Source organism: Ictalurus furcatus, chromosome 28, assembly GCF_023375685.1.
Source record: "Ictalurus furcatus strain D&B chromosome 28, Billie_1.0, whole genome shotgun sequence".
In the NCBI taxonomy this organism is placed as follows: domain Eukaryota; kingdom Metazoa; phylum Chordata; class Actinopteri; order Siluriformes; family Ictaluridae; genus Ictalurus; species Ictalurus furcatus.
Genome location: NC_071282.1, coordinates 3,509,193 through 3,533,990, shown reverse-complemented (window position 1 = coordinate 3,533,990; position 24,798 = coordinate 3,509,193). Strand labels below are relative to the sequence as shown.

Sequence of the window (24,798 nt, the reverse complement as noted above, 5' to 3'; positions counted from 1 at the left end):
TTACATGCATTGGTGGTACTGTTGTGCTTGGTTCCACAAAAATCCCACAACAATCCACGTAACAGCAAACTTGTTAAAGGATACAGCATCAAATATCATCTACTAGGCTTTGATCAGCGCTTGTTATGACTACGAAGATAAAACCCTTTTCATGGAAAATGCATAGATCATTAATGAACATCGGGGAATGCTCGTATCATTATCTCTAGTGTGCATCATATTCAGGTGCAATCCAGTAAAAATATTTTGTTATATTTTTTCCTGCAGATTTATGTTACACTGTCTGTGCCAAGATGTCTGGCCCTTCCTTTAATGAAAGCCGTTACTGAGATATTAAAGCAAAGGGCAGCAAACATGAAAAAAGCACCAAAACATGAGCGTTCCAGGACATCCACCAGACTTTACTGACCGCTATCTGGATAAACTCGATAAGATGTGTGGGTATGAGGGCAACTGTGCAAGCTCGCATGAACTATTGCGAAACTACTGTTTCCACCTGATCAGCATTTCTACTTCGATGTAGTCAGGGCTGAAAATAGAGTTTAAAATCGAATTTGGAGGGTGGTACCACTCTGACCGGGATAGGAAAGTTTAGTCCGAATTGTATAAATCTTGTGTAACCAAAACATTCAATCAAAATTTCTAAGAGCAGAGAAACCAGCTTCAACCTGCATTCCCTCTCAGAATCAATCACTGGAATTCAAAGCAAGAACACACACACACACATTCAATCTCCAATGTGACGCAATGTTGTCCAGTGGTGTATTTATTACAAACATATTCACGTAAATATAATCCAAATCGTCATCATCGAATAAGAATAAACAATCATCCAAATAAGTAAAATGTTCGTCTTTGTCATGTACAAGATCATGCAGCATCCTCGTGAAGATCTTTAAAGAACCAGAAGAAAATGAAAACGTTTAATATGATAAATAAGATTTTATAGATTTTATGTTTGGTTCCTTAAGTTCAGTGCATAAACATCAGCTGCTTATTACTGGCTTGAAGCTGGTCATGCATGCAGAGGAATGCCTTTTTGATACATCAAGAACAGAAGGTATTCAAACACCTAGAGACATAAATGATGCATCGATTAAAACAACAATAAGAACAAGTCTGCACAAATGATCTGTTGCTCTGAAGGAATTATTTTGTGATAATAAGCCAATGATATTGTTTCCCCTGGGTGTGGACTTGTTATACCCCCATTACAGTACAATCTGTTGCACCAGGTGTGCAACATCTGGATATTTATCATTTGGGTGGAATATAAATACGTTAATAAATAAAATATGTCTTTCTAATTGAGCCAAAAAACAGAGCTTAGGGGGAAAAAAAACAACACCACACATACAGTGTTCTGGATCACGGCTGAAGAAAAATAAAATGCTGTTTAAAACTAATTTTATTATAATTTAATAAATTATTTCGTCATATATTAAGCACCGGCGCCGTGATCTGCATGCTCGGGTGATTACTATGAGCACTTGCCGATGGTTTACCTTTTTGCATGGACCAGTGACTCTGTGAGATCGTTTTCAGCTCTACATACCATTCACGTGCTGTAGTCTGAAACCTAACCAAACAAAACAGCAAATTGACCAAAGGTATTCGTTTCCTTTGACCCGGCACACAATGTAATAGGTGTGGAAACGCTCTAAAAGAGTACAAGATGTAAAGGTCTTTTGGTTCACACAGCCTTGGGTATGGAAAGAAAAAAAAAAGGCTTAAGTGTGAAAACCCCCAAAGAACACACTGTAATTATAGCATTTACAAATCTTCTTTAATCCTAGGAGCTCATTTCAGTTGGATTACCTCAACAGGATCTCTGTAATAAAAATATGACCTGTAAAATTCAATAAATAAAGATTGATGTCCATGAGAAGTATTTAAAAAATGGTTGATTGGATATCTGGACCCAAGTCCAAAAGAAAATCTCCAGTGTAACCATTATTGGTAAGGCTCCTCTCGTGTTTACCTTAGGGTGAGGTACTTGCGTAATGTTCTTGCATTCTTGAGGATTCCTGGATTTACCGGAGGGTGATATTCAAGCGTAGAGGCAGCAACATGCGCAGCTGGTTTTGCAGGTCCAGCACTCGGGTGCGGGACAGGGCGCGATCCGGTGACTGGTATGCCAACCGGTAGCACAGACTAGCGTGTCCCATGTGAGGGTGGCGGAACCGGTCTACCAGCTGTAGGTCCCTTACAGCTCCACACGTGGCTATGCGGACTGCCTCGTGAAAGTCAAGTTCGTCAAATGTGTCTGGCTCCATCCAGAAGCTCACGTCATGGGTGTAACTCGGTGGGTAGAGTGAGAACGGTTGAAATGGGGAAGGCACCTGGATACCCGGTTCAAAACTTGCCAGGAAGCGTGGATCCGAAGTCCACAGTAGACGCCAGTCAGGGATCGAGAAGATCAGGGTTGCTAGGTGGTCCAGATTTAGCAGCAAGGTCAAAACGGAGCTTTTACAGACCTGGCGTTCAGCTCGAGGAATGGGGACGCAAGTTATTTGGCCAAAATTGTGGAGCTCCCGAGAACTGAGCCACGCTCGATGCTCCTCACCTAGATCCTCCTTCTCAAACGAGACGTCGTAATGAGAAAGCAAAGCTTCCAGATTATTTTGGAGACTCTGGACAGGTTGGGATTCAGAAGGTAAAACAGCGATGAGGAGAAGCTGATGGAAAACAGGGGAGCGGTTTGGAGAGATGGGAACTCTTTGATAAACCAACCCACTGAGCGCATAGATGGTACCGGGGCTAAAATCCTCACGCTGCATAATTTCCTCCGCATGCACTAACAAAGATGGCCGTAGCATATAGCTACTGCTGGGGAACTGCTGCTCCTCCATTGGCTCACAATCCTTCTCACTATCTTCACATTGGTCAAGGGGATGAGTCTCAATTGGCTTGATCCAGTACACTTCAGAGGAGCTCAGGTTTGAGCCGCAAGCCCGGAGTTTCTCTTGGGAGCAGCTGAGCAACTCTGGAAAGCTGCCGCTCACTGAACACACAGGCCACGAGGATTTGATCTCTCTGAGCAACTGCTCCAGCACAAGTTTCACAGGATGGCGCGACTGCCGACTGAGGAAATCCCTGCCATAGAGAGGAAAGACTGACAGCATGACTATTAAGTTCCAGTCATTCAGGGCATTCTGGATTGCCTAGCAGGAGTGACTCAAGGTGACTGGACTTCATCTTTAAGATGTCTCACATGTTCCTATGGGGCTTACTGGTTCTGCTGGAAACTCTCTGGCATTTAAACAGGATACATACCTATGATATGACCCCCTAGCTGACTGACTGAAACCAACACACTCTTACACAAAGCTTTTTTTCAACCAACATTCATTTGATCAGAGGGTTTACTAAACTATACATTCTTACTCGAACAGAGACCAGTGGCTGGTTAAAAAAAAAAAAAAAAAAGAAGTGAGGCATGCTTAACTAGTCAGAATCCCCTCCAAAGGACCAAGCAGAATATGACCAATAGTCAGGCTGAATGACAAAAATGAAGTCCAGAAAATTTATAATAATGATAATGAGTCTTTATTGGTCACGTATACAGTAGAGCACAGTGAAACTGTTTTCTTCGCATACCCCAGCCTGTCAGGAAGTTGGGGTCAGAGTGCAGGGTCAGCCATGATAGAGCGCCCCTGGAGCAGAGAGGGTTAAGGGCCTTGCTCAAGGGCCCAACAGTGGCAGCTTGGCAGTGCTGGGGCTTGAACCCCCGACCTTCCGATCAGTAACCCAGAGCCTTTAACTGCTAAGCCCCCACCGCCCCAATAAATATACCCAGCTTTCCAACTACACTAACCTCTGACCATGTGTCCAATGTTAAAATGATTGTCTCGATAGTATTTCCCTGGTCAACTTAATATATTTAAGTATTCACTCTGCGGAGTAATTGGTTCTTCACAGTGACCCTCATGTGATTTTCGGTTTCCTTATACCACAGTGCTGTGATTGTAATTGTTGGCAAATTTCTGTTGTACAAGAGGAATAAAACACTTCAGAACATGCTGCTCTTGGAAAACAATCAACGTCATTCATTATTATCCTCACCTTGCTGTGTTTTTTCCCCCCCTCACTTTCAGCTGAGAATATACTGTACAGTATACAATCCATGTGGCTTAACAGCCTAACTTTCCAGAACCTTCCTAATATCTCTATAATATATATATATTCATGTTGTTTTTCCATAACTGGAAAAATAATCGATGAATTTCCAGGACATGATGGAATTATGGAAATAGTGTATCTAAGATCTTAACACTTACCTGTTCACATATTCGCTCAACTCCTGGGGAAGCTCAAAACGAACCATCTCCTTCCCGATTGCGACGTCCATTTTGAGTTTCTCGGGCATTGTGTACGGCAAGCTCTGGGTAAAAATGTGGTTCAGCCCCCCTTCTGCATGAAAACCTTTATCCTGACTCCTACAGAGGGATTAAAGAGCATGTAATAAGCCTCATCTCAAAGCCATGCAGTTATTCACTGCCATGCTGATGAGCGTATATGCGTGCCTTACATTTTTTTTTCTTCCTTTCAGGAATATGAAATACGAGTGCATCCAAAAAATAAAAAAATAAATAAAAAAGAAGATGAATACTGGTTACATTTTGTATATAATCTCAAACCCTATTCTTGTGCTTGGCGATACTCCTGGTCAGCTGCGTGTGCACTCAGGTAAGAGTGATTGCAAGAGAAGATCGGCTATAACCCCTACTTTTGTTTGTTTCTATTATAACCTCTGTACTATATCCAAATTAATTTTGACGTGCATTACAGAAACTGAGTCATTGGAAATGACTTTGGAAATATTCCAAGAAAAAGGAAATGTGCTATGACTTGATACACAGGTTAAACTTACAGGCACTTAGGGCAAAATGGCCGCTTACCTGTAACCCGTGCATTTGTAACCTTGATATCTGTCGCGATCGAACGGACGGATCTCGCTGAGAATGAGGCCGGCCTCGGCTGCCATGGCGACCGCCTGCCAACTGTTGTGCCATTCTCTCATCGGGTTGTCACATGGAGTGCCTCCTTGGCCGTTGCATAAAGCCACGTGCACTTCTCCGCCGGCCTTGAGCACTTCAGCGCAGCTAGAAAGGAAAAAACAAAAAAACATCACAAAAACCATTGTGCAAGCTCGAGAGTTCGCGTGCAGCATCACAAGCGACCGTGTTAAACATTCTTAGCTGTTGTGTAACCCTCACAGGCTCACATAATGTCTAAACAAAGCCTTTACGGCCCTTTGAAAGAAAAGAAAAGAAAAGAAAAGAAAAGAGAAAGACGTCTGACCTTATGAAGAATTTGGCCAGGAGAGTACGGTTCTTCTTGACGCCGCTTTTCCGCCCACAATGAGGAAAATTGAAAATGACGCGGTCGTAGACACGGCGCCGGATGACCTCGTGCTCATTTAGGCATGTGCAGTCCACCTCAAAAAGCACTGTACAGCCTAAAAACCACACACACAAACACACTGTATAATCTGTATGCACTAACCTGTGTGTATACAGATTAGTGAGAGTATGCATTGAGGCTGTTCCATAGCAACTAACTCCAGGAAACACAATTCACTGGACAAAAGGATGCAAATCCTTCCACTTATCACCCTTCACAAGAGGAAAAAATGACAGGCACCGTAGTAAAGCCCACGCAAGCATACAAGTCTATGTACAAAAAAATTCCCATGTCGAAGCATGTTCTTCAAGTAATAAATCATTGTAACTTTTGGCGAACTGTGATATAAGAAGTCGTCGTCACTGATTATTTTCCTACAAAAGCATGCCCCGAAGCATTGTGCTCCTGGCGTGCACTGCCGTTTAATATCCAAAACATAGAATCAAAAGTCAAATTTTTTTTGCTTATCAAACGATCAAACAGTCTTTTTATTTTTTCACTCCTTACTTGTATAAATAACCTGAAAGATATTTAGAACATGATTTAAAAACAAAAAGACAATAAGTTGAAAAAAACCCCCCGATGGATTTAGTCATGGCTCGGGAACGCTTGCTTGTGGCGGCTGCGACTCCTGTCAGTCATTTTAGAGACACTCTACTGGCTATGGTAAATCCTGGGGGTGGAGCTTCATGAACATGGGCGGAGCAGGAATCATTCTAATGTCGGTTAGTTACGGTTACATTTACATAGCGCTTTTCTAGACACTCAAAATGCTTTACATTCTAGGGGAGGGGTGGTTTGATCTCCTCGACCACGACTAGTGTGCAGTATCCACCTGGATGATGTGACGGTGGCGTCAGTGCACCAGAACGCCCATCACACACCAGCTATTAGTGGAGAGAAGACGAGAGTGATGTATCCAATTCAGAGATGGGGATTATTAGGGGGCTATGATACAGAAGGGCCAGTGGGGGAATTTCGACAGGACACTGGGGTTATACCCCTACTCGTGTCCTGGGATTTTTAATGACCGCAGAGAGTCAGGACCTCGGTTTAACGTCTCATCCAAAATGCTGTTTGTTTGTTTTTACAGTATAGTGTCCCTGTCACTATACTGGGGGCATTATAACCATCCGGACCGGAAGTCACACACTCCGGACCGGAAGTCAGGTTTCCAAACCAGAACACTTGTTCTGAGACATTTTATACTAATAGGAAACAATAACACCTTTAAGCTGTTAATTAATATATATATATATATATATATATAGAGAGAGAGAGAGAGAAATAAAACAAAGCATGCTTCAATGCAAAGCACATATTTATATAGGAAAGTCTGAAAACATAGTACGTGAGTATGCGGGATAGAGTGTCGCCATGGCAACGCGCGTTGGTCGCGTGCTATCCCGGCTACTATTTAGTATGGAAGTCTATAGTTGTTGTTGTTTTAAAGCTCTTGAGGAGATGATGGTACTATACGGTGATGCTGAAAGTCTCACCTCGGTCTCGGAGGCGCTGGATGTTGTGGGCAGCGTGTTCCTGAGCCACGGCTTGCTGCTCGGTTTGTAAGCAGGACGCGGTGATGCTCGCAACTTCACCCGATTCACACACAGCCACCGAGAAGGAGAAGTTCCCTTCTCCAACCAAGAGCACTTCCAGCCTCTCCGACATCTTCACCAGTACACACTTCTCTCAGAGTGCGCTTCACCGGGACAGGAAAATCCTCCCGAGCATCCTCGATTCCATTTTATTTATCTTTCTAGAAGCGTCTCGAAGGGAGAGAGGAAGCGTGGAGCGCTACTGATGATAGAGGGGGATAGGATAAAGATTAACAGGTTAAAAATAGACAGCTAGTGGTTGAGCTTTTACAGCTCTTTTGTATGATAAGCCTAGCGCGCGCGCGAGAGAGAGAGAGAGAGATGCAAATTCGCTACCTAGCCACCGCACAGCCAACACAAATTTCCTTCCCTTTCGATATAAAGAGCCGCAAATGAGACCAAAATCAAACAAACCACATAATATAACATGTACCAAATATTTACACGTCCACTGAAAAACAACTATTGTTTTATTATTATTATTAAATACCGTTTTTTAGCTTACAAATTTTAGCAAATCGGTTTGAAGAGTAACAATGAGATGAGTCCGGGTGGAAACCATGGCTAGGGCTAAGTGTACACACTAGAGGTGGTACAAAATGTGGTATCGATCCAATACTAAGTAAATACAGGGCCAGTATTGCCGATACTTTTTACTTTTAAAAGCATGCACTTGAACGTACATGCACTTCCCTGTAGGGTAGAGCAGTGTGGCATGATTTATGATGTATAATAATGCATCGAAATCCAAAAATATTTTATGACCGCTGAAAGATTTTGTGATTTGTGCTCTCGACGTGCCTGGAATTAGTTGCGCATGTATCGTTGATGATTTTCTTTTTATTATTATGATTATTATTTTTTTTGTCAGGGTGACAGGCGGACAATAGGGAATAGAGAGAGAGAGAGAGAGAGAGAGAGAGAGAGAGAGAGAGAGAAATGAGGACAGAAAGAACAAAAGAAAGCAATACTTTTTTAATTCAACGAGTTTCATCATGTCCCTTTACTGATATCCAGTAACTCAACATTAACTTTAGTCTTCTAATATCAAGCGCACAGGACGCTCGCTCATCCACGAAAAGCGTCAATATAATCAGAATGCATCTAAATATTCACCGCAGGTGAACATTTCGGTTTGATGCGAATATTTTATGTTAAGACAAGCTTTTTCAATTGAGTTTCCTACTAACTAAAGTGACCCAGGTGGAATGAAGGTCTATGACAGTGGCCAGGGCTGTGTCTGAAATGATGCTAAAAGCTGTTAAAGTGCACTAGGAGTTTACAAGGTACATTGTTTGGACACTTGATGGAAGAAATTTCGCTGTATATATTGTACTTAATTAGCTATATTCCACAAGTCACAAAACAGTGCCTTGTGTAGGTTTGGGGCAGCTTCCAGGTTCCATTCAAAGCAGTGGGTTTGTTACCTATAATAATAATAATAATAATAATAATAATAATAATAATAATAATAATAATAAGTAGTAGTAGTAGTAGTAGTAGTAATTACTCAAATCTGATTTGATTGTCTGTAGCTCTTGTTTTTAGAATGGATTATAATACATAAGTATATAATAGACACTCCTAAAGTTATTGCTTTAAATAAGTGGATATGGAAGAGTATCGTTTTCAGTTACAGGAAGAGGAAAGGCCACTTTTGGAGCTGAAATGAAACGAAAACGAAAGTTTCCTGGCACATATGCCGGCTGAGAAGGAGCACTCAAACCAGGTCAGTGTATATGTCGTGCTTATTTCTTGACACTTTTTCGGATGTGTTTTGTATATTGTTCGGGTTTGTTCTTTTCTCTCTATGAATTATTTGCTTCAGTTTTTGAAGCTCATGTCTCGAACTTATTTATTCTCACCTACACTCTTATAGGGTTCTGTAAAGGTTCATTAGATAATTAAACCCCCACTTGAAATCCTTGAAACACATTAAATATGTTTATATTTTTTGGGGGAAAAAAAGAAGTATGATGTGTTTAGTACTTCTGGTGCTAATTTGTTGGTCGGTGTTGTATTTTCCTTATTCCTGTGAGACGTAAACAATTGTCTGCCTCCTCTGACGTCAGCACAGTATGTTCCGGGAGTGTACCTCTGTTATTATTTTGTTTAAAGATCTTATTATTATTATTTTTTGTTTATTTAGTACTGCCCTTTACGGAAGACCTAAGCGGCCATGCATTATTACTTTTTTCCTGTTGTTTTCTCGTGATCTCGACTTAATTTTCATATGTACTAGACATCCATCATCCCGAAGTCAATGGGGTTTTTTGAATGTTTTTTTTGTTTGTTTGTTTAATGCCTGAATTAAGGTCTGTGGTTAACAAAAGCTGAATATATGTTCACGTTTTATACAACGCCGTAAAATACATCAGTAATACCTCACTCAGGATTTTTTTTAAAAAAGCTTGAAAAAGACGGTTGCTAACAAGTGGTTAAATGGAACTACAGAAGTTGTCGCGGACATTAAACGTCATCACGCCGAAGAGTAAAATCATCTCGTTGTGTTTATACTCGCGCTCTTGCTACTCAAACGTTCCAACTTGTAGATTGCTCAATTTATAGTATTTCCCAATTGAATTGTTGTTGTTGTTGTTTTTTTTTAAATAAAGATTGAAAGAGTTGTCGGAAGCGTAGCGGTGATGACGTTGAAGTCATGCGACCGTGGTGTAGTTCGTTTATAGCCCAACATTAGCTTTTTACTTCTGGCGAGTGTATAGGCTTCAAAATCTTATGAATCTTATCTTAATGAATGAAATATGTAAGAATCATAAACTTTTGTTGGTCACAGAGCTTGTTTTCAGCAATAATTCAAAAGCCAATAGAAAAATCCTATTGGCTTTTTGTCAAGGGAACCAGGGTGATGCTAACTTCTACGTGGCCTAGAAAAATACATCATCCCTGCAGGACTGACGACTTCCACATTAGTGTCTGATACTTGAGAAGGGGACATCCCTCTCTCTCTTAATGTGGAGATAAACTCCATCTCTGCAGCTGGCAGTTATTACATTTATCATGGCGACGATGCCAACATGCATGTAACACCAGTCCCACTCACAATGGAGGAGATTTTCTCACAATAAAATTACACCATGAGAAAACAGCTTTTGTTATGTCGGGATCACGAGAAAACAACAGAAAAAAAATGAATAATGCATGGCCTCTTAGGACTTCCGTAGCCCTTCAGAAGCTACATGCAATTTCTTACATGTTTCGCAGAAGACAAGAGTAATAACAGTTTACACCGATCATCCTGTTAAACAGTTTACACCCCCCTCCCTGGATCTTAATGTATCGTGTTGCCTTCTTGAGCATCAGTGAATGTTTTCACCGTTTGTAATAGTTGTGTACGAGTCCCTAAGTTGTCCTCAGTGTAAAAAGATCTCAACATCATATAGCCGCTGTTAGAAATGGGTCAAATATGCCGAAGATGCTGGAAAAGCAAAGAATGTGCAGGACCCGGAGGATTTCTCTGAAGAACAGTGGGCAGTTTAACTGCTCAGGACAAACAAGGGACTCATGAACAATCTATCACAAACTATCACAAAACATAAAAACAGTCGTTGGTCATCTAGGTAATGACACACTGTATTAAGAATCAAGCGTGTGTAAACTTTTGAACTGGTTCATTTGTGTAAATTCAGTTATTATTGTGTCTTGTGGACTATATGTATAGATCTGTTATGTGAAATACCTTATTCAGGGCAGGACTAAATAAAAAACTAAATGCAATTTTAAAGGGGTCATATGATGATTTTAAAAGTTCATTATTTTTGTTTATTGGGTGTAATAGAATAGGTTAACATGCTTTAATGTAAAAAACAACAACAAAAAAAACATTATTTTTCACATACTGATTTGCCAGTTGACCAATTGTGCTGTGATTGGCCAAAAACCTCAAGCGTGTGTCTGAAATGTAATGCCCCTTACCATAATCGCGAGCTTCAGCTTCCAAGGCTTCTAAAGCAATTATAAACACAGTTAATAATGTCGTCGGTTTTACCGTATCAGTTCGAGAGTTCAGATTCTGAAAATGCGGATGATCGAGCAGATCAATCAGAACCAATTTTTTATTGTGTAACTCTCTTAGACTTTCAGATATGATGTTATAATGGTTTAATTTGTCTTCTTCATAATTTGATGTCCTGAAGTGACAACATAAAACATACAGTTTAAAAAAAAATAAATTAATTAAAAATGATGGCGGCATTATGCTGATATTTCAAACTGTGATGTAGACGTTCGCGGACGTAATATCTGGACTCCGATCGAGGTGTTTTAGGCAGGTCTGGAGTAGTGTTCTCTGTTAGAATAAATTCCTTTGTGGGAGACTATGAGCTTTGTAACTTTGCAGATCTTATACATGCAAAAACAGATACATTGCACACTGTAGGTAAAGAAAATATTAAAAAGCATCATATGACCCCTTTAATTATCTCATTTATTTATTTTAAATTAACAACATTTTGCAGATTCTGCAAGGCGTATGTAAATTTATGAGCACAACTGTATGTCCTGGCATACTGTGAAAATGATAAATAGACTTGACTTGAACTCCTGTAGAATTTACACTATCAGCTTATTGCAATGTACTTTTATTTCTTTTGGTACAGAGAAAATAATATTAATAAAAAAAGATGTCAGTCACTTTCTATGGTTGGGAAGTGGACTACGATGAGGATCGCCACCTCAGAGCGGAACAAGCGGCCAAATCTGGCAGGCATTACACCATGTACCACGGCACCAACGTCCAAGCAGCGCGCCATATCATCCAACATGGCTTCCGTCAGTCCCGAGATGGGATGTTGGGGCCTGGGGTTTACGTGAGCCGCAACCAGAAGAAAGCCGAGCGCTACCCTCTGAACTCTCACGTCACCGATCGCGTGGTCTTGAAGCTGAGCGTCGACTGTGGAAAAGTCAAGAAAATTGACAAAGATAACCACCCTATGCAGAAGACCTGGCATAGTAATGGCTACGACACGGCCTGGGTACCACCCAAATGTGGTATGAAGGCTGTTCCCAGTGGCCTGGAGGAAGACTGCGTGTGGGACCCCAAACGCATCGAGGTGACCGATATCGGGTTGGCACCCAGCACCACCATTTTGAATGAGCTCAAACAGTTACTCGCCCAGAAATCCCCGCAAGCCGCCGCTGCTGCCGCCAACCCGCAAGTGTGCCAGCTGTGCAAGTGGAAAATAGTTCCCGAGCATAATGTTCAGACCTGCTGGGGCTGTGGGGAAACTATCTGCACGCTGATGACCAAACACAAGTGCAATCACTGGGGCTAGGAAGTCCGAACCAGAGTACGATGATAGAACGACATAGCAGTATACCGTAATAGGGAGATGTTCTGATATAGTGATATATTCATTCATTCATCTTCAGTAAGCACTTTATCGTGGTCAGGGCCTCGGTGGATCCGGAGCCAATCCCAGGAACACTGACGGATATACCCCGGTTCATCGCTGGGCATATAATGATTTTTTTTTTTTTTATCAAGGGCACATCCTCTTAAAGCAACTTGGGAAACCAAACATCTCTGGGGAATGGGGGGAATTGTGGATTTTTAACCTGTCCATTTTATTCTAGCACTTTCTTTAATTAGATAATTGAATATGTCTTAGTACCCTAGTCTTTTAGGTGGTTTAATATCACCCTCTTTTTAAATATGAAGATGTTCATATGGTGTTATGCTGAAAACTCTGCTTTTTGGGTGCCACTATTAGGTTGTTCCACTACGGAGGTAATTTCCTGTCAGAAGTTATTGTATTATGTTATTGAGTTATTGTGTCATGCAACTTTCTGATTGTATGAATCACAAATCTATAAGTCACTTTCTTAAATCTGCCCCTTGACTTGCAACTCGATTTGACTTTATGACCTTAAAGGAGTTTTTTTGTGTTATTTTAACTCCACCCCCTCCGGCTCTTTTCATCGAGCCAGCTCACCACTCGCCACTGGACAAAATCTGCGAAATTTCGACCGTGAACTTTAAATCGCGAGTACATTTTTGGGAATAAATGATGACTTGGCATACAAAAGTCACGTTTCAAAGCTATAAATGAAAGTTTTATTTCATTTAACGAACGAAAGCATCGTCACACTGAAGATGAATGAATTCACGGTAATAAACAGCTTGAAAAGAGCTTTCTATGGAAGCATCTATGGACACTTTCAATGTTTGACCGGACAGATGTAATCATGTGCTGCAATGCCACAAGACACAATGCCAAAATACAATGAAATGTTCACTCTTGTGAATATAAACAAAGATACCAGGAAGGAACTCAGGTTCATTCAAACTGCACAACCTCTATTGCACATTAGCCTTTAGAACCCATATTGATATCTATGCAAATTTGTTTACATCACATTTGTTCTGTGCATCTCTGGGATAATACAAAGTTATATGACTTTTAAGGTGACATCTGCATACATGGACAATGAAAATATTATAATAGTTTTAGAGAATTTTTCTTCCATTCACTGCCTTGTTATATCTTGCCATGAAATAGTGATAATCCTAGTCTTATATCGACAATCTTTTTTTTCTTTCTTTCCCAAAACTGAGCTCCTATTAATCAGGTTTTAGTGTTGACTGTTAAATGCAATGGATTTGATCTCCCTTCATGAACTAAATAAAACAATATTGGAAAACTATGATTCATATTTTCTTACATTTTTAAGGGAAGAGCTACCAAGGGTATTGTATTTAAAAGGAACGCCTGTACACCTGGACATTCATGCCATTATCCAATCAGCACAATGCATTAAAAAAAAAAAACACCATGCAGATACACGTCAAGTGCTTCAGTTAATGTTCACATCAAACATCAGAATTGGGGGGATCTCAATGACTTTCGCATGGTTGGTTGTTTGATGATTTGTTTTTTGATGGTTTGAGTATTTCAGAAACCGATCTCCTTGGATTTTCAAAGAGTTTACACAGAATGTCACAAAAAAAAACAAAAACAAACAAAGAACATCCAGTGAGCGGAAACTCCTCGAGGTCCGAGGAGAATGGTCAAACTGGATTGAGCTGACAGGAAGGCTACAGTAAGTCAAATAATCACTCTTTACATCCGTGGTGAGCAGAAAAGCATCTCGGAACACGCACCATGGTCAAACCGTGAAGCAGATGGGCTACAACAGCAGAGGATCACATCGGGTTCTACTCCCGTCAGCCAAGAACAGGACTCTGAGGCTACAATTGGGCACAGATTCAACCAAACTGGGCAGGTGAAGATTGAAGAGATGGCACCTGGACATTTCCTTACTTTTGACTGTCTAGTTTGATTGTGTGTCCATTTGTAGCTTCAGATTCCTTTTCTTGGCTGACGAGTGGAGCCACGGAGGGTAACACATCATTGCTTTGAGGTGGCAATGATACGCACTGCACCACCGTGTCACTTTCTGACAATTTCAGATGATTACATGATTAATTAGGAATGTAGGAAAATTCATAATGAGCAACACAAGTTATAATGCCATTATCTTGGTTTAATCTGGTGTCATTAATTCAGGGTTGAAGACGCACACACAAAAAACATTTTACATTTACAAGAAGTCCATAATCTAGCCTGGTCCCAAATTCGGGTCAACAGTTTTCTTTCTTTACAATCCGTGTGTGGATTTTCAGTCACGTTGTACAATGTGTGTGTGTGTGTGTGTGTGTGTTTGTGTGTGTGGCATTGCCAGGCTGATCATTTAGCCGGTTAGGATGTTAAGACAGGTGCATCATTCGGCATCATTTCAAATTTTCAGCTGCCCTGCTGCTCTTTGTGCTGTATTATCCCCTTAGAGATGAGGTCTGGGATCTCCACAGCAAGCCAGGGTCCGAGCTGAGGAGAGCAAGAACACCACGAAGTGAAATACGCAACATGTACGACGAATCCGTTCTGAATCAATTCAAATCTCAATCAACTCGAATAAAGACACCTACTCCCAGCGCCATCAGGTGAGCCAGTCCGAATTTCGGCACGTTCCTCGCCCACAGCGGTTTGAAGTGATCCGTCAAGCAGATCTTACCCCCTCTTTCAGGATGAAATAAAATGGTCATTCTCCAAACCACTTTGGCTTCAGGAAGGAAACAGAAGAATCAGTAAAAGAAAAGAAAGAAAGGAAAAAAAATCCTGACCTGTACATCTTCGCCGTCTTGCCATCTAGTTCAGGGATCGCCACTTCAGGCGCCGTAGCGGGATACGTGACTGGAATCTTAAATCAGAGTTGGATTTTAGAAAGCATCGAGCAGGAGCTATTTTTAAAGAACACGTGGATCTACAGTATATGGCTCGCAGATTTGTAGGTAAACGTACTTACGTCGAATTCCATGTCAAATTCATACTTAAGAAGTTCGTGGATGTACCAGCATTTTCCAAACCACCTGCAAAGAAGAGTTCGTTTTATCTACACGCCAACTTTATCGCACAGATCAGGTCGCTTTTTTCAAATCCAAATGCTGCCATGAGTCATTCCAGAGGTTCTCAACCTTTTGTAACTAAAAGCCTCCCCTATCATGTGGCACGCCCCCCCCCCCCCCCATACTGAAGGAGACCAGGTATAATGATCTATTCTATATAAAATCTGTCTATATATAACCTAATCTATAATCTGTTTTTGATAGATAGATAGATTTTTTTTAAAATTACTTTTCATAACTTTTATGATTTTTTAAATATAACTTTTATAAAACTATATAACGGACACGTATGGAACATGAATGATCAAAAAACGTTTCTGAACACTAGAACTACTTTGAACAAGAGAACTAGGCTGTAATAACGTGGACTATTTTACATGTAAAACATGATGCATTCCATTCGTCTTGCGTTCTAGAAATATTCACATTTGAATGATGTAAATTGGGACGAAGGGCGCGTCTCGTTATCTATGACGTTGTTAAATCTCGGGCTCTCGGCCTCTCACTGAACAGAGCAGATGCAGAGAGAGGTGTGAGTGCAGCGGTTAAGAAAGACTTCACGCTTCCAGGACAGTACCGCGGACATTTGGAAAGTCGCTAAGGTTTGTCCAAAAAGTCACTAGATTTGTCGCTAGGCACCTTTTTCGTGTGCAAAAGTCACTAAAGGGGTCTGAAAAGTCTCTAAGTTGGCAACACTGGTCTGCACTGACAGCTAGATAAAAGGCAGGCTAAGCTCCGCCTCTCCCCTGCAAAAAGTAAATACAGAGGGACAGGGAATGTGGGGTTTTTCCATTTATGCACATTCTATTTGAAAAGCAATAAAATACACCGAGTACCCAAATAATGCCCTGTCTGTGTTTTTTTTTTTTGACTTGAAAACAATTTGCACCCCCTTCCCATCTCTCCGCGCCCCCCTGATTGAGAACCACCGAGTTATTCCATCCGTAACTGTTTCCTTCACGTCAGTTTCCTGACTCCTCACTGACGCTCTTGTAGAAATATGTACAACGCTGTAGAATTAGATGTGGTGCCATGACCCAAGGCGACTTCTTTCTAGAAGAAATGTTAAAAAATTTTTAAATGATATTTTCTGACAGAACTCTATTCTAGCGTTTTTGTATTTCTCTATTCGTTCTACTTTATTAATTTGATATTATTCTATTCGTTCTGTTTATTCTATTCTATCCATTGCATCCTTTTCTATCTAATTTTAGTCATTCTGTATATTCTATACGCCTCATATTCATTGGATTTTATTCTATTCTCCTCGTTAATTATAATCTATTATCTTCTATTCTGATAAAAACCAGTTTATTTATTCTACTCTACTTTTTTTTCAACCTCTTTTGTTCTATTTTATTCCGTTCTACACTATTCATTAGTTATAATCTTCGGTAATTATTCTAATAAAACTCAATTCTATTCTATTGGTCTTCAGACTGTCTTAACAATCCTTCCTCATATGACACATCGATACTCAGAATCGTGACGACATCTATTCATTCTATTTTATTCTATTATACTCCTCTCATCATTTTCTATTCATTCCATTCGACATTAATTATTCATTAGTTATTCATTCTCATCATTAGTTATTTTTCTACTCGGACAATATTCTGTTCAGCCTATTCAATTTATTTTATTCTACCCTACTCATTCATTATATAATCTATTAGCTTCTATTACGATTAAACTAGTCTAGTTATTCTACTCTATTTCAATCTATTCTACTCTTTTCATCCTTTTCGATTCTACTCACTCCATATTAATCCATTCTACATTCTTCTAATAAAACTCAATTCTATTTCGAACGGTCTTCAGACTGCCTTAACAACCCTTCCTCCTATGACACGCTGCTACTCAGATAATCGTGACGACAACACGCAAACGAGCAATCCCTATTCTATTAATTTCCTATTCGTTCCTTTCAATCTCTAACGTTAGTTATTTTCTACTCTGTTCTATACAGCCTGCTCAATTCATTTAATTCTATTTCACGCTTCAACCTTCATTAGTTCTAGTCTATTGTTTCCTATGCGAATAAACACGATTCTGTTCCATCGTAACCGTCTTCAGATCAGCGTGATACTCTGATCATAAAATCATGACGAAACAATATGCAAACAGTTCATCTATGACGTCATTCGACGTCACGATTTCTCGAGCATGTCTTACCTTGTACCCTCTTTATTGGATTCTAGACGAAACCAGTCGTTATCAGCTGCTTTGTTGTTTTCAACATACTGCAACACATGGAAATACAGAGACGTTTCACATCAGACATACATCTCTCACACACACACTTTAAGACTATATAAGATTAAGTATCTAATCTTAGTTCCCTGTTATAAACAGACAGTCAAACACATCACTAATCACTGTATATGAGCACTACACTGGGTATAACTGAACACTGCGCACTTTGTAGTGAACTATAAATCCTGTAAAGAGCAGTTTGGGATTAAGCCTGTGCAGAAATGACACGTATGAGTGACAAGCTGGAATTGTTTTAACTAAACACGGTTAATATATATTTAAATAAATAAATAAACAAATGTGTCTTACCTTAATTAGAGACAAATATTCCTCTCGCAGTCTTTGCACCCACAGCTCTTTGTCTCTCGGCCCAGAATTGGTTTTTAAAAGCGGTATTTGAGAAACTACTTTCCTAATGGATTCGTCCGCCATGTTGATAATAAGGTACGGGGAAACCGGAAGTACGGGACTAGCCTAGCTTCCGACGTCAGAGATTTTTTTTAAAAAATGTCTGCTATACTGTAAAACGTAACCTAGCACGATGGAATTAAAACGTTACAGTGTTCTGTGGCACTACAATATTGTATAAATTAAGAAAAGCGTATTGTTGTTTAAAATACATATATATTTATTCGTGTCAAACCGGAATCATGTTTAGTGATTGATTGTCCGGTCGGGAATATTTTGTGGTTACACCCGACGTCAATTCGCCGGAGTGCTCATCTGGGCTGAATCCTAAACAGCTCTGTGCGCTCTACGTTAGTGCGCTACATTGTATATGACGGCAAGGTTGATACGCCCTACGTAGTGCACTAGTTATAGAAAAACAAACGCATTTGGGATACGGTCCTTTTGCTTCGTTCTATTTCAGAGCACTGCCTCCTGCATCTCTCAGCATCCTTTCAAATTGAACTCGTTTCCATTTTTAAACCCAAGCCAATGGGTAATAAATTTAATAAATGTTAGAATGTGATTTTGTTCAGGCGGTGTTCAAAGGTTCCATGCTCAAATACAGTAAGTGGTACAAATGAGTGCAAATGTTATGTTATTACCTCATATATGAACAGTCATATGGATCACTTTTATTCCTAAACATCTTTTTTTTTTGGATTAAATGCAATTATTATTATTAGTAGTATTATAATATTTGGTTATGTATTCTACTAATATATAAATATCCACACTTTTCTGAGCATGCATGTTGCAATATAAATTATTTAATTTTTTTTACAGATAATTTGGCCAGATCAGGCTGGAAGTGAGTGAGCGTCTCCTCATGGGCAGCGTATTGGCCTTGTCATCTCGCCCTGGGCGTCAGAATTCCCCTTTCCCCCAGGACAGACCCCTGTCGAGGTGGGACAAGAGGGATGGAAGACTTCCAAACCCAGGCAGCTTTGACGGCCTTCATCGTAGCTGCAAAGGTGAAACAAATCCACCTGGGACTGTCAGTGGAACAGTAAAGCACGTTAATACCACGTGAAGACCACAGCGCTGACGAATTCTCAATTCTGATTGGTCAGAAGGTGTTATGAGAGGAATAAACTAATTGCCTGCTAACTATATCTGCAGCATGTGTCTGATTATCGCAGACAATTATAATAATTAAAAAAAAATCAAGTTCTCGGAGATGAACAGAAAGTCTGTTTACTCGAAACTTACTTATGGAGGTATAAGGGCAGTTTTTTGGGTAGTTAAAGCACCTCTGTGCAAAGCGATATATATATATATATATATATATATATATATATATATATATATATATATATATATATAATCCTTTCCGAAGGAACTAACTGGTTTTGTGGATGTTACACGATGGTAAATGTAACTATAAATGGGTAGAAAGTACGACATTACGCTCGTTAATAACACACAATTCGAATCTTTGGGGAAAATGGCTGTGGTAAGAGGAATAAAACACTGTTTTATTACACTCTTAAAAATAACGGTTCCAATTAGAACTCTTTTAAGTTGTGCAAAGAACCTTTTACTCCCGAGTTCTTTAGAGAACCGTCTATTTCCTGGTGCTTTAAAGAACCCAGAAATGGTTCTTCACATAAGTGCCACAAGAAACCATGTTATCATAAGTTCTCTAAAAATCTTAGCAGTTAGTAAGTGCTTTAAGGAACCAAAGTAAGGTTCTTAAGAATGATTCCATGTCCCAGAAAGACCAATTAGGGTTCACTTTCACTTGAAGAGCCAATACACTGCTCAGAAGAACTTGTAATAAAAAGTAAATAACTTCTTGAACCCCCAAAGAATCATATAGCTCAACTTAATGCAATGAAAAATGGTTCATGACAAGAAGAAGGTTCTTTGTAGAACCTATGATGCTGTAAAGAACCTTTATTTTTGAGAGTGTAGGGAAATAATCAGCTTTGGGCTGATCACACCAGCCTGTTGTCGAGTATTTTCTGATAACCGTTTTATTCCTTACTTTCAATTACCTTGAGCTGGCTCTGAAACTGTTTATCATTTGAAATGACGTCAAACTGTCCCCCCCCCCCCCCCCCCCCGTGTGTGTGTGTGTTTAGACGTGTTTCCACAGCAGGTTGAAGGCGTGAAAATGGTCATAAACAAAACCCTAAGCAGCTTTTTCAAGGTTTGTTTCATGCATGTGTTACAACCAGAAGCTGATCTTTTTCCTTTTTTTTTCTTTTTAAAGAAGGGATGCTTTGTGTAGATGCAACAGTTTAAATCTTCATCGTTGTAAATGTGGACTTTTGCTGCAAACCCGTGATTGCTTATATAACCTAAAACTCCAGGTCAGCCATACGTTTCACATCAGCGCTGTGGCTCCGTCGACGTACCGCTTCCACGTCGAGTACCTACAATCAGACACAGACTGCAAAGACACTGTAAGCACAGTTTCGCTTATTACTCTCTGCTTCCTGGCTGGATAAAATGAATAAGAGTTGATGTTTATAAAGTGTCGTCTCTGCTCACAGGGCTCGCCCATGCTCATTGGGGAAATGGACTCATCTGGCAGCCTGAACGCACACTCTTTATTCCACCTGAGCGAGCGAATACGAGCCAAAGCTGTATTCCAGGTTGTCGACCAATGTGGTACAAATGTTGTATATCACGTTGGATCTGTTGAAATGATTTCAAGTGACTTTAATTAAACCGTGTTTTTTAGACTGTGCAGTCGCAGTTTGTCACGTGGCAGTTTGAGACCGAGTACCGAGGCAGCGACTTCACAGCCGCCATCACCATGGCCAACCCGGACATCTTTAGAGAATCTGGTGCGATTCTCGAAAACCTCTGTGAAGGGATTTAATCTCAATGTCCAGTTAGGATGCACATTTTGCATCAATGACAGGAATGAAGTTGTCTCACGTACATTACATAACATTATATGTAACTATACACCGATCAGCCGTAACATTAAATCCACGGACAGGTGAAGTGAATGACGTTGATTATCTCGTTACAGTGGGGTTAACCTGTCAGAGGGGGGGGGGATATATTAGGCAGCAAGTGAACAGTCAGTTCTCGAAGTTGATGTGTTGGAAGCAGGAAAAATGGGCAAGTGTAAGGATCTGAGCGACTTTGACATTGGCCAAATTGTGATGCCTAGACAACTAGGTCTAAAACATCTCCAAAACAGCAGGTCTTGTGAGGTATTCCCGGTAGGCAGTGGGAAACCGTGTGTCCTGGCATTCATATGGATGTTACTTTGACACATACCACCTACCTAAACATCGTTGCAGACCAAGTACACCCCTTCGTGGCAACGGCGTTCCCTAATAGCAGTGGCCTCTTTCAGCAGGAATTGTTTGAGGAACATGACAAAGAACTCAAGGTGCTGACTCGGCCTCCAAATTTCATCTGTTGGATGTGCCGGACAAACAAGTCCGATCCATGGAGGCCCCACCTCACAACTTACAGGACTTAAAGGATCTGCTGCTAACATCTCGGTGCCAGATACCACAGCACACCTTCAGAGGTCTTGTGAAGTCCGTGCCTTGACGGGTTAGCGCTGTTTTGGTGGCACAAGGTGGACCTACACAATATTAGGCAGGTGGTTATAATATTATGGCTGATCGGTGTAAATGGCTAAAAATGAGTTCTTGAATAATGGTCAAATTGCTGTGGTATAAAAGGAACAAAACATTATATTACAACATATAGGAAAATAATCACTGGTACTGGTACCAGTAACAGTAGCCACATCACACCACCCTGTCATTGATTATTGAATTCCTTAATTATTATTGACATATCTAATAAATTCAGTCTAGTTAGCTGACACTAGCTAGTACTGGTGAGAACATTGTTATGGTTACAGTGTGCGTGTTGCAAAACATATAGCTATAGCTAGTATTCTGGTAAATGAATCATAATTACTAGCATAAGAAATGGAGCCTTTGAAACGCTTCACATTTCTTACTCTTCTTTAAATACCTTCTAATTATCTTTATGGGTCACTGTCTGAAATCTACGTCCTTGTTTCTCATGGGACAGTTATCACGGTGGCGCACTTCCTCCAGAGCGTCTCTCCACAGCTGGTTCTTGGAGGAGAGTTGGTTTACCACCGAGGGCGAGCTGAAGAAGGCGGGATCCTCACCCTCGCTGGACAATACTCAGGTTAGGGAGCAAAGCCTATATCGCTGTTAGCATCTTTTAGGTACTTGGAGAAAAGGTCAAGAAAACAGTTGGGACCAAAAGTTTGAGCCCAGTACTAAGTGGGAGTGAGCTAAAATGATGTGATTAAGGTCGTATCAACTGCATGTGTATGCTTAAAACAGATGCACATCTACGCATCTCTGAGGCTGATTGACAGAAACTAGCCCTGAACTCTAGCTAGCTAGCTAGCTAGCTAATATACAGTGTAGAGAACCAATCAGTCATGACCGGTCCTGTCCGGTGTGTTTTGTTACATGACCTGGTGTAATTTTGAAGTACAAAAACACAGAGAAATACACAAACACCTTCTATTAATCGCCTTACCTGTTTACTCTTGCTCTCTCCTGCCTCTGTGTGCCTGACAGCTTCTGTCTGTCACTCTGTAGTTGAACTTCTTTTGTGCCTAAAGTTCATGTAACTCAGCTAGAGTATGATATATGTGTACAAACTTTCGAAATAAGCACTAGTGGAATATTTTTTTTTTACGATTTTTTCCGATATTTTATTCCAGGTCCCAACTGGGTCGCCACGTTGAATGCTGGTAAAGGAGGTGCCCATGCCAGCTATTATCATAGAGCCAACAAGCAGGTACAGTGGTCTCTAATGTATATGACTTCTCCTTTGAGGATAATCACAGAAGGTCCAATATGAAAACGAGTCTTCTATTAAAGCACTTCATATTGGATCACGAAAATTAGGATCAACAGAAACAGGATCCAACCAATGGGCAAAATTATACACGTCACATTAAGCTGGATGTTTTTAATATACACTATATGCCTAAATGTTTGTGCACACCTGGCCATCACACCCATATGTAGTTCTTCCCTAAACTGTTGCCACAAAGGTAGAAGCACGCAATTGTATAGAATGTCTATGTATGTATGCTGTAACATTAACACTTCCCTTCAGTGGAACTAAAAGGTCCAAACCTGTTCTAGCATGACAATGCGCCTGTACACAAAAAGCAAGCTCCATGAAGACATGGTTTCCCACGATTGGAGTGGAAGAAATCAAGTGTTCTGCACAGAGCCCTGACTTAAACCCCACTGAACACATTTGGGATGAACTGGAACGCCGGCTGCACCCCAGACCTCCTCGCCAGACATCGTTGCATGGCCTTACTAATGCTCTTGTGGCTGAATGAACACAAATCCCCACAGCCACGCCCCCAAAATCTAGTGGAAAGCCTTCCCAGAAGAGTTGAGGTTATTTTAGGAGCAAAGGTGGATTAAATCTTAATTGAGATGTTCAACAAACATACATGAGTGTTATGATTAGTTGTAAACAAATTTTGGGCGATATAGTGTATCACAAAGCATGCCATAAATGCAATAGGTGGCAGCTTAATTGCGAAGTCGTATTTCGTCTATAGTATACAACCCTATCGTTAGCCTAATCCTAGCAACCCCTTATCCCCTTACCCCTAATCCTAGCAACCCATACAGTACAGTTGTAGTCGTCTTCCCAGATCCAGGTCGGAGTGGAGTTTGAGGCCAGCACTAGAACCCAGGAGACCAAGTTCTCTTTTGGCTACCAAATGGATTTACCTGAAGCCAACATGGTCTTCAGAGGTAAGAATCTCCAACATCTTTCATTTTACTATGAATAAGGAACTGATCATTGTCTGTATGAAATGTTCCTTTGAGGATGTTCAATCCAAACTTGATGATCTCGCGTTAGGTATGCTGGACAGCCGGTGTATCATCGGGGGCGTTCTGGAGAAGCGCCTGTGTCCTCTTCCGGCTACGCTAATCATGGGGGCCTTCGTCAACCACAGAGGAGACAAGCTGCAAGTCGGCCTCGGCGTGAACGTCGGCTAGATGTCTAAATGGAAAGTTCCAGAAGTATCCTCAGGTCTGTCCAAATGACTGGTTCATCACAGCTCAAGGCTAACCAACAGAAATAATGAGCTCTGAGTCCAAACGGAGAAACACTTCCATGTTGGTGCTGCCCTTCCTCAAACTACGACACGTCTGCCACCTCAAAAGACCTTTTTTGATCCTAACCTCGACAGGATAATGACTGGAGAAGAGACCGACTAATTACTAAAGACATATGCAGTTTTAAACATGCAGCATTATCGTTTGATTCATTATGCATTCATCTGCAAACCGCTGTGGTAGAAGAAGATAAAAAAAAAAAAAAGCACTTCAGGACGTGCTGTTATTTCCGACGTCGGTTCCTAGAACCGCACGTCCCTTTGTGTTTATTCCGTACTTATGCTATTATCACAATTTCTGCGAACCTTATCCAATAGGCAGCAAAGCAAACTGAACCACTGTAAGTCTAGAGAGATCCACATGCAGGCAACAAGTACAGGGTACTTTTGAATTGTTCATGATATCGATATTGTGCTGAATATTGGAATATATTGTACAACCAATTATCGGCACATCCCCATATTGTACACTTGCACATATTTATTTTTATTCTGGCTCCTTTTCCTTTAAATTATGCACCATTGGAAATCTAGTAAAACACCTA

At 40.5% G+C, this 24,798-nt stretch overlaps 4 protein-coding genes across 8 annotated transcripts; 2 read left to right on the top strand and 2 right to left on the bottom strand.

Moving 5' to 3' along the window:
* Nucleotides 1–221: 221 nt before the first annotated feature.
* On the bottom strand, nt 222–7,532 carry fdxacb1 (ferredoxin-fold anticodon binding domain containing 1). 4 transcript variants are annotated; one of them, XM_053617429.1, is made up of 7 exons: nt 7,510–7,532; nt 7,341–7,374; nt 6,906–7,203; nt 5,305–5,461; nt 4,902–5,105; nt 4,281–4,439; nt 222–3,096 (listed from the first exon to the last, which is right to left on the bottom strand). In XM_053617429.1, exons 3-7 carry the CDS (start codon nt 7,075–7,077, stop codon nt 2,034–2,036), a joined length of 1,755 nt encoding a protein of 584 aa, XP_053473404.1. In that variant the 5' UTR covers nt 7,078–7,203; nt 7,341–7,374; nt 7,510–7,532; the 3' UTR covers nt 222–2,033. The 4 variants fall into 4 exon arrangements, with proteins under 4 accessions (XP_053473404.1, XP_053473405.1, XP_053473401.1 ...); XM_053617430.1 differs by lacking the exon at nt 7,341–7,374 and having other exon boundaries at nt 6,906–7,206; nt 7,495–7,515; XM_053617426.1 differs by lacking the exon at nt 7,510–7,532 and having other exon boundaries at nt 6,906–7,206; nt 7,341–7,444.
* A 419-nt stretch (nt 7,533–7,951) lies between these two features.
* Nucleotides 7,952–13,667, top strand: gig2p (grass carp reovirus (GCRV)-induced gene 2p). 2 transcript variants are annotated; one of them, XM_053617439.1, is made up of 3 exons: nt 7,952–8,290; nt 8,638–8,733; nt 11,621–13,667. In XM_053617439.1, the coding sequence occupies exon 3, from the start codon at nt 11,645–11,647 to the stop codon at nt 12,293–12,295; it is 651 nt and encodes a 216-aa protein (XP_053473414.1). In that variant the 5' UTR covers nt 7,952–8,290; nt 8,638–8,733; nt 11,621–11,644; the 3' UTR covers nt 12,296–13,667. The 2 variants fall into 2 exon arrangements, with proteins under 2 accessions (XP_053473414.1, XP_053473415.1); XM_053617440.1 differs by lacking the exon at nt 7,952–8,290 and having other exon boundaries at nt 8,513–8,733.
* An 825-nt stretch (nt 13,668–14,492) lies between these two features.
* On the bottom strand, nt 14,493–18,150 carry ufc1 (ubiquitin-fold modifier conjugating enzyme 1). Its single transcript, XM_053617443.1, has 6 exons — nt 17,992–18,150; nt 17,602–17,669; nt 15,327–15,390; nt 15,145–15,221; nt 14,950–15,040; nt 14,493–14,848 (listed from the first exon to the last, which is right to left on the bottom strand). Exons 1-6 carry the CDS (start codon nt 18,112–18,114, stop codon nt 14,768–14,770), a joined length of 504 nt encoding a protein of 167 aa, XP_053473418.1. The 5' UTR covers nt 18,115–18,150; the 3' UTR covers nt 14,493–14,767.
* Nucleotides 18,151–18,261: 111 nt separating this feature from the next.
* On the top strand, nt 18,262–24,794 carry si:dkey-71l1.1 (uncharacterized protein LOC569883 homolog). The gene is made up of 7 exons (XM_053617438.1): nt 18,262–19,103; nt 20,217–20,284; nt 20,822–20,927; nt 22,150–22,272; nt 22,823–22,899; nt 23,783–23,885; nt 23,995–24,794. Exons 1-7 carry the CDS (start codon nt 18,959–18,961, stop codon nt 24,132–24,134), a joined length of 762 nt encoding a protein of 253 aa, XP_053473413.1. The 5' UTR covers nt 18,262–18,958; the 3' UTR covers nt 24,135–24,794.
* The last annotated feature ends 4 nt before the right edge of the window (nt 24,795–24,798 follow it).

What these genes read in the sequence shown, in the direction of transcription:
- fdxacb1 (XM_053617429.1), bottom strand. Translation starts at nt 7,077, where the DNA reads ATGTCGGAGAGGCTGGAAGTGCTCTTGGTTGGAGAAGGGAACTTCTCC. An exon ending in CCAGCGCCTCCGAGACCGAG is followed by an intron (nt 5,462 to 6,905) that starts GTGAGACTTTCA and finishes TGTGGTTTTTAG; the next exon opens with GCTGTACAGTGCTTTTTGAG. An exon ending in TTGAGCGAATATGTGAACAG is followed by an intron (nt 3,097 to 4,280) that starts GTAAGTGTTAAG and finishes TCTCTATGGCAG; the next exon opens with GGATTTCCTCAGTCGGCAGT.
- gig2p (XM_053617439.1), top strand. Translation starts at nt 11,645, where the DNA reads ATGTCAGTCACTTTCTATGGTTGGGAAGTGGACTACGATGAGGATCGC.
- ufc1 (XM_053617443.1), bottom strand. Translation starts at nt 18,114, where the DNA reads ATGGCGGACGAATCCATTAGGAAAGTAGTTTCTCAAATACCGCTTTTA. An exon ending in TCCAATAAAGAGGGTACAAG is followed by an intron (nt 15,391 to 17,601) that starts GTAAGACATGCT and finishes TCTTCTTTGCAG; the next exon opens with GTGGTTTGGAAAATGCTGGT. An exon ending in CTCACCTGATGGCGCTGGGA is followed by an intron (nt 14,849 to 14,949) that starts GTAGGTGTCTTT and finishes TGCTCTCCTCAG; the next exon opens with CTCGGACCCTGGCTTGCTGT.
- si:dkey-71l1.1 (XM_053617438.1), top strand. Translation starts at nt 18,959, where the DNA reads ATGGGCAGCGTATTGGCCTTGTCATCTCGCCCTGGGCGTCAGAATTCC. An exon ending in CCTTCATCGTAGCTGCAAAG is followed by an intron (nt 19,104 to 20,216) that starts GTGAAACAAATC and finishes GTGTGTGTTTAG; the next exon opens with ACGTGTTTCCACAGCAGGTT. An exon ending in ATCATAGAGCCAACAAGCAG is followed by an intron (nt 22,900 to 23,782) that starts GTACAGTGGTCT and finishes TCGTCTTCCCAG; the next exon opens with ATCCAGGTCGGAGTGGAGTT.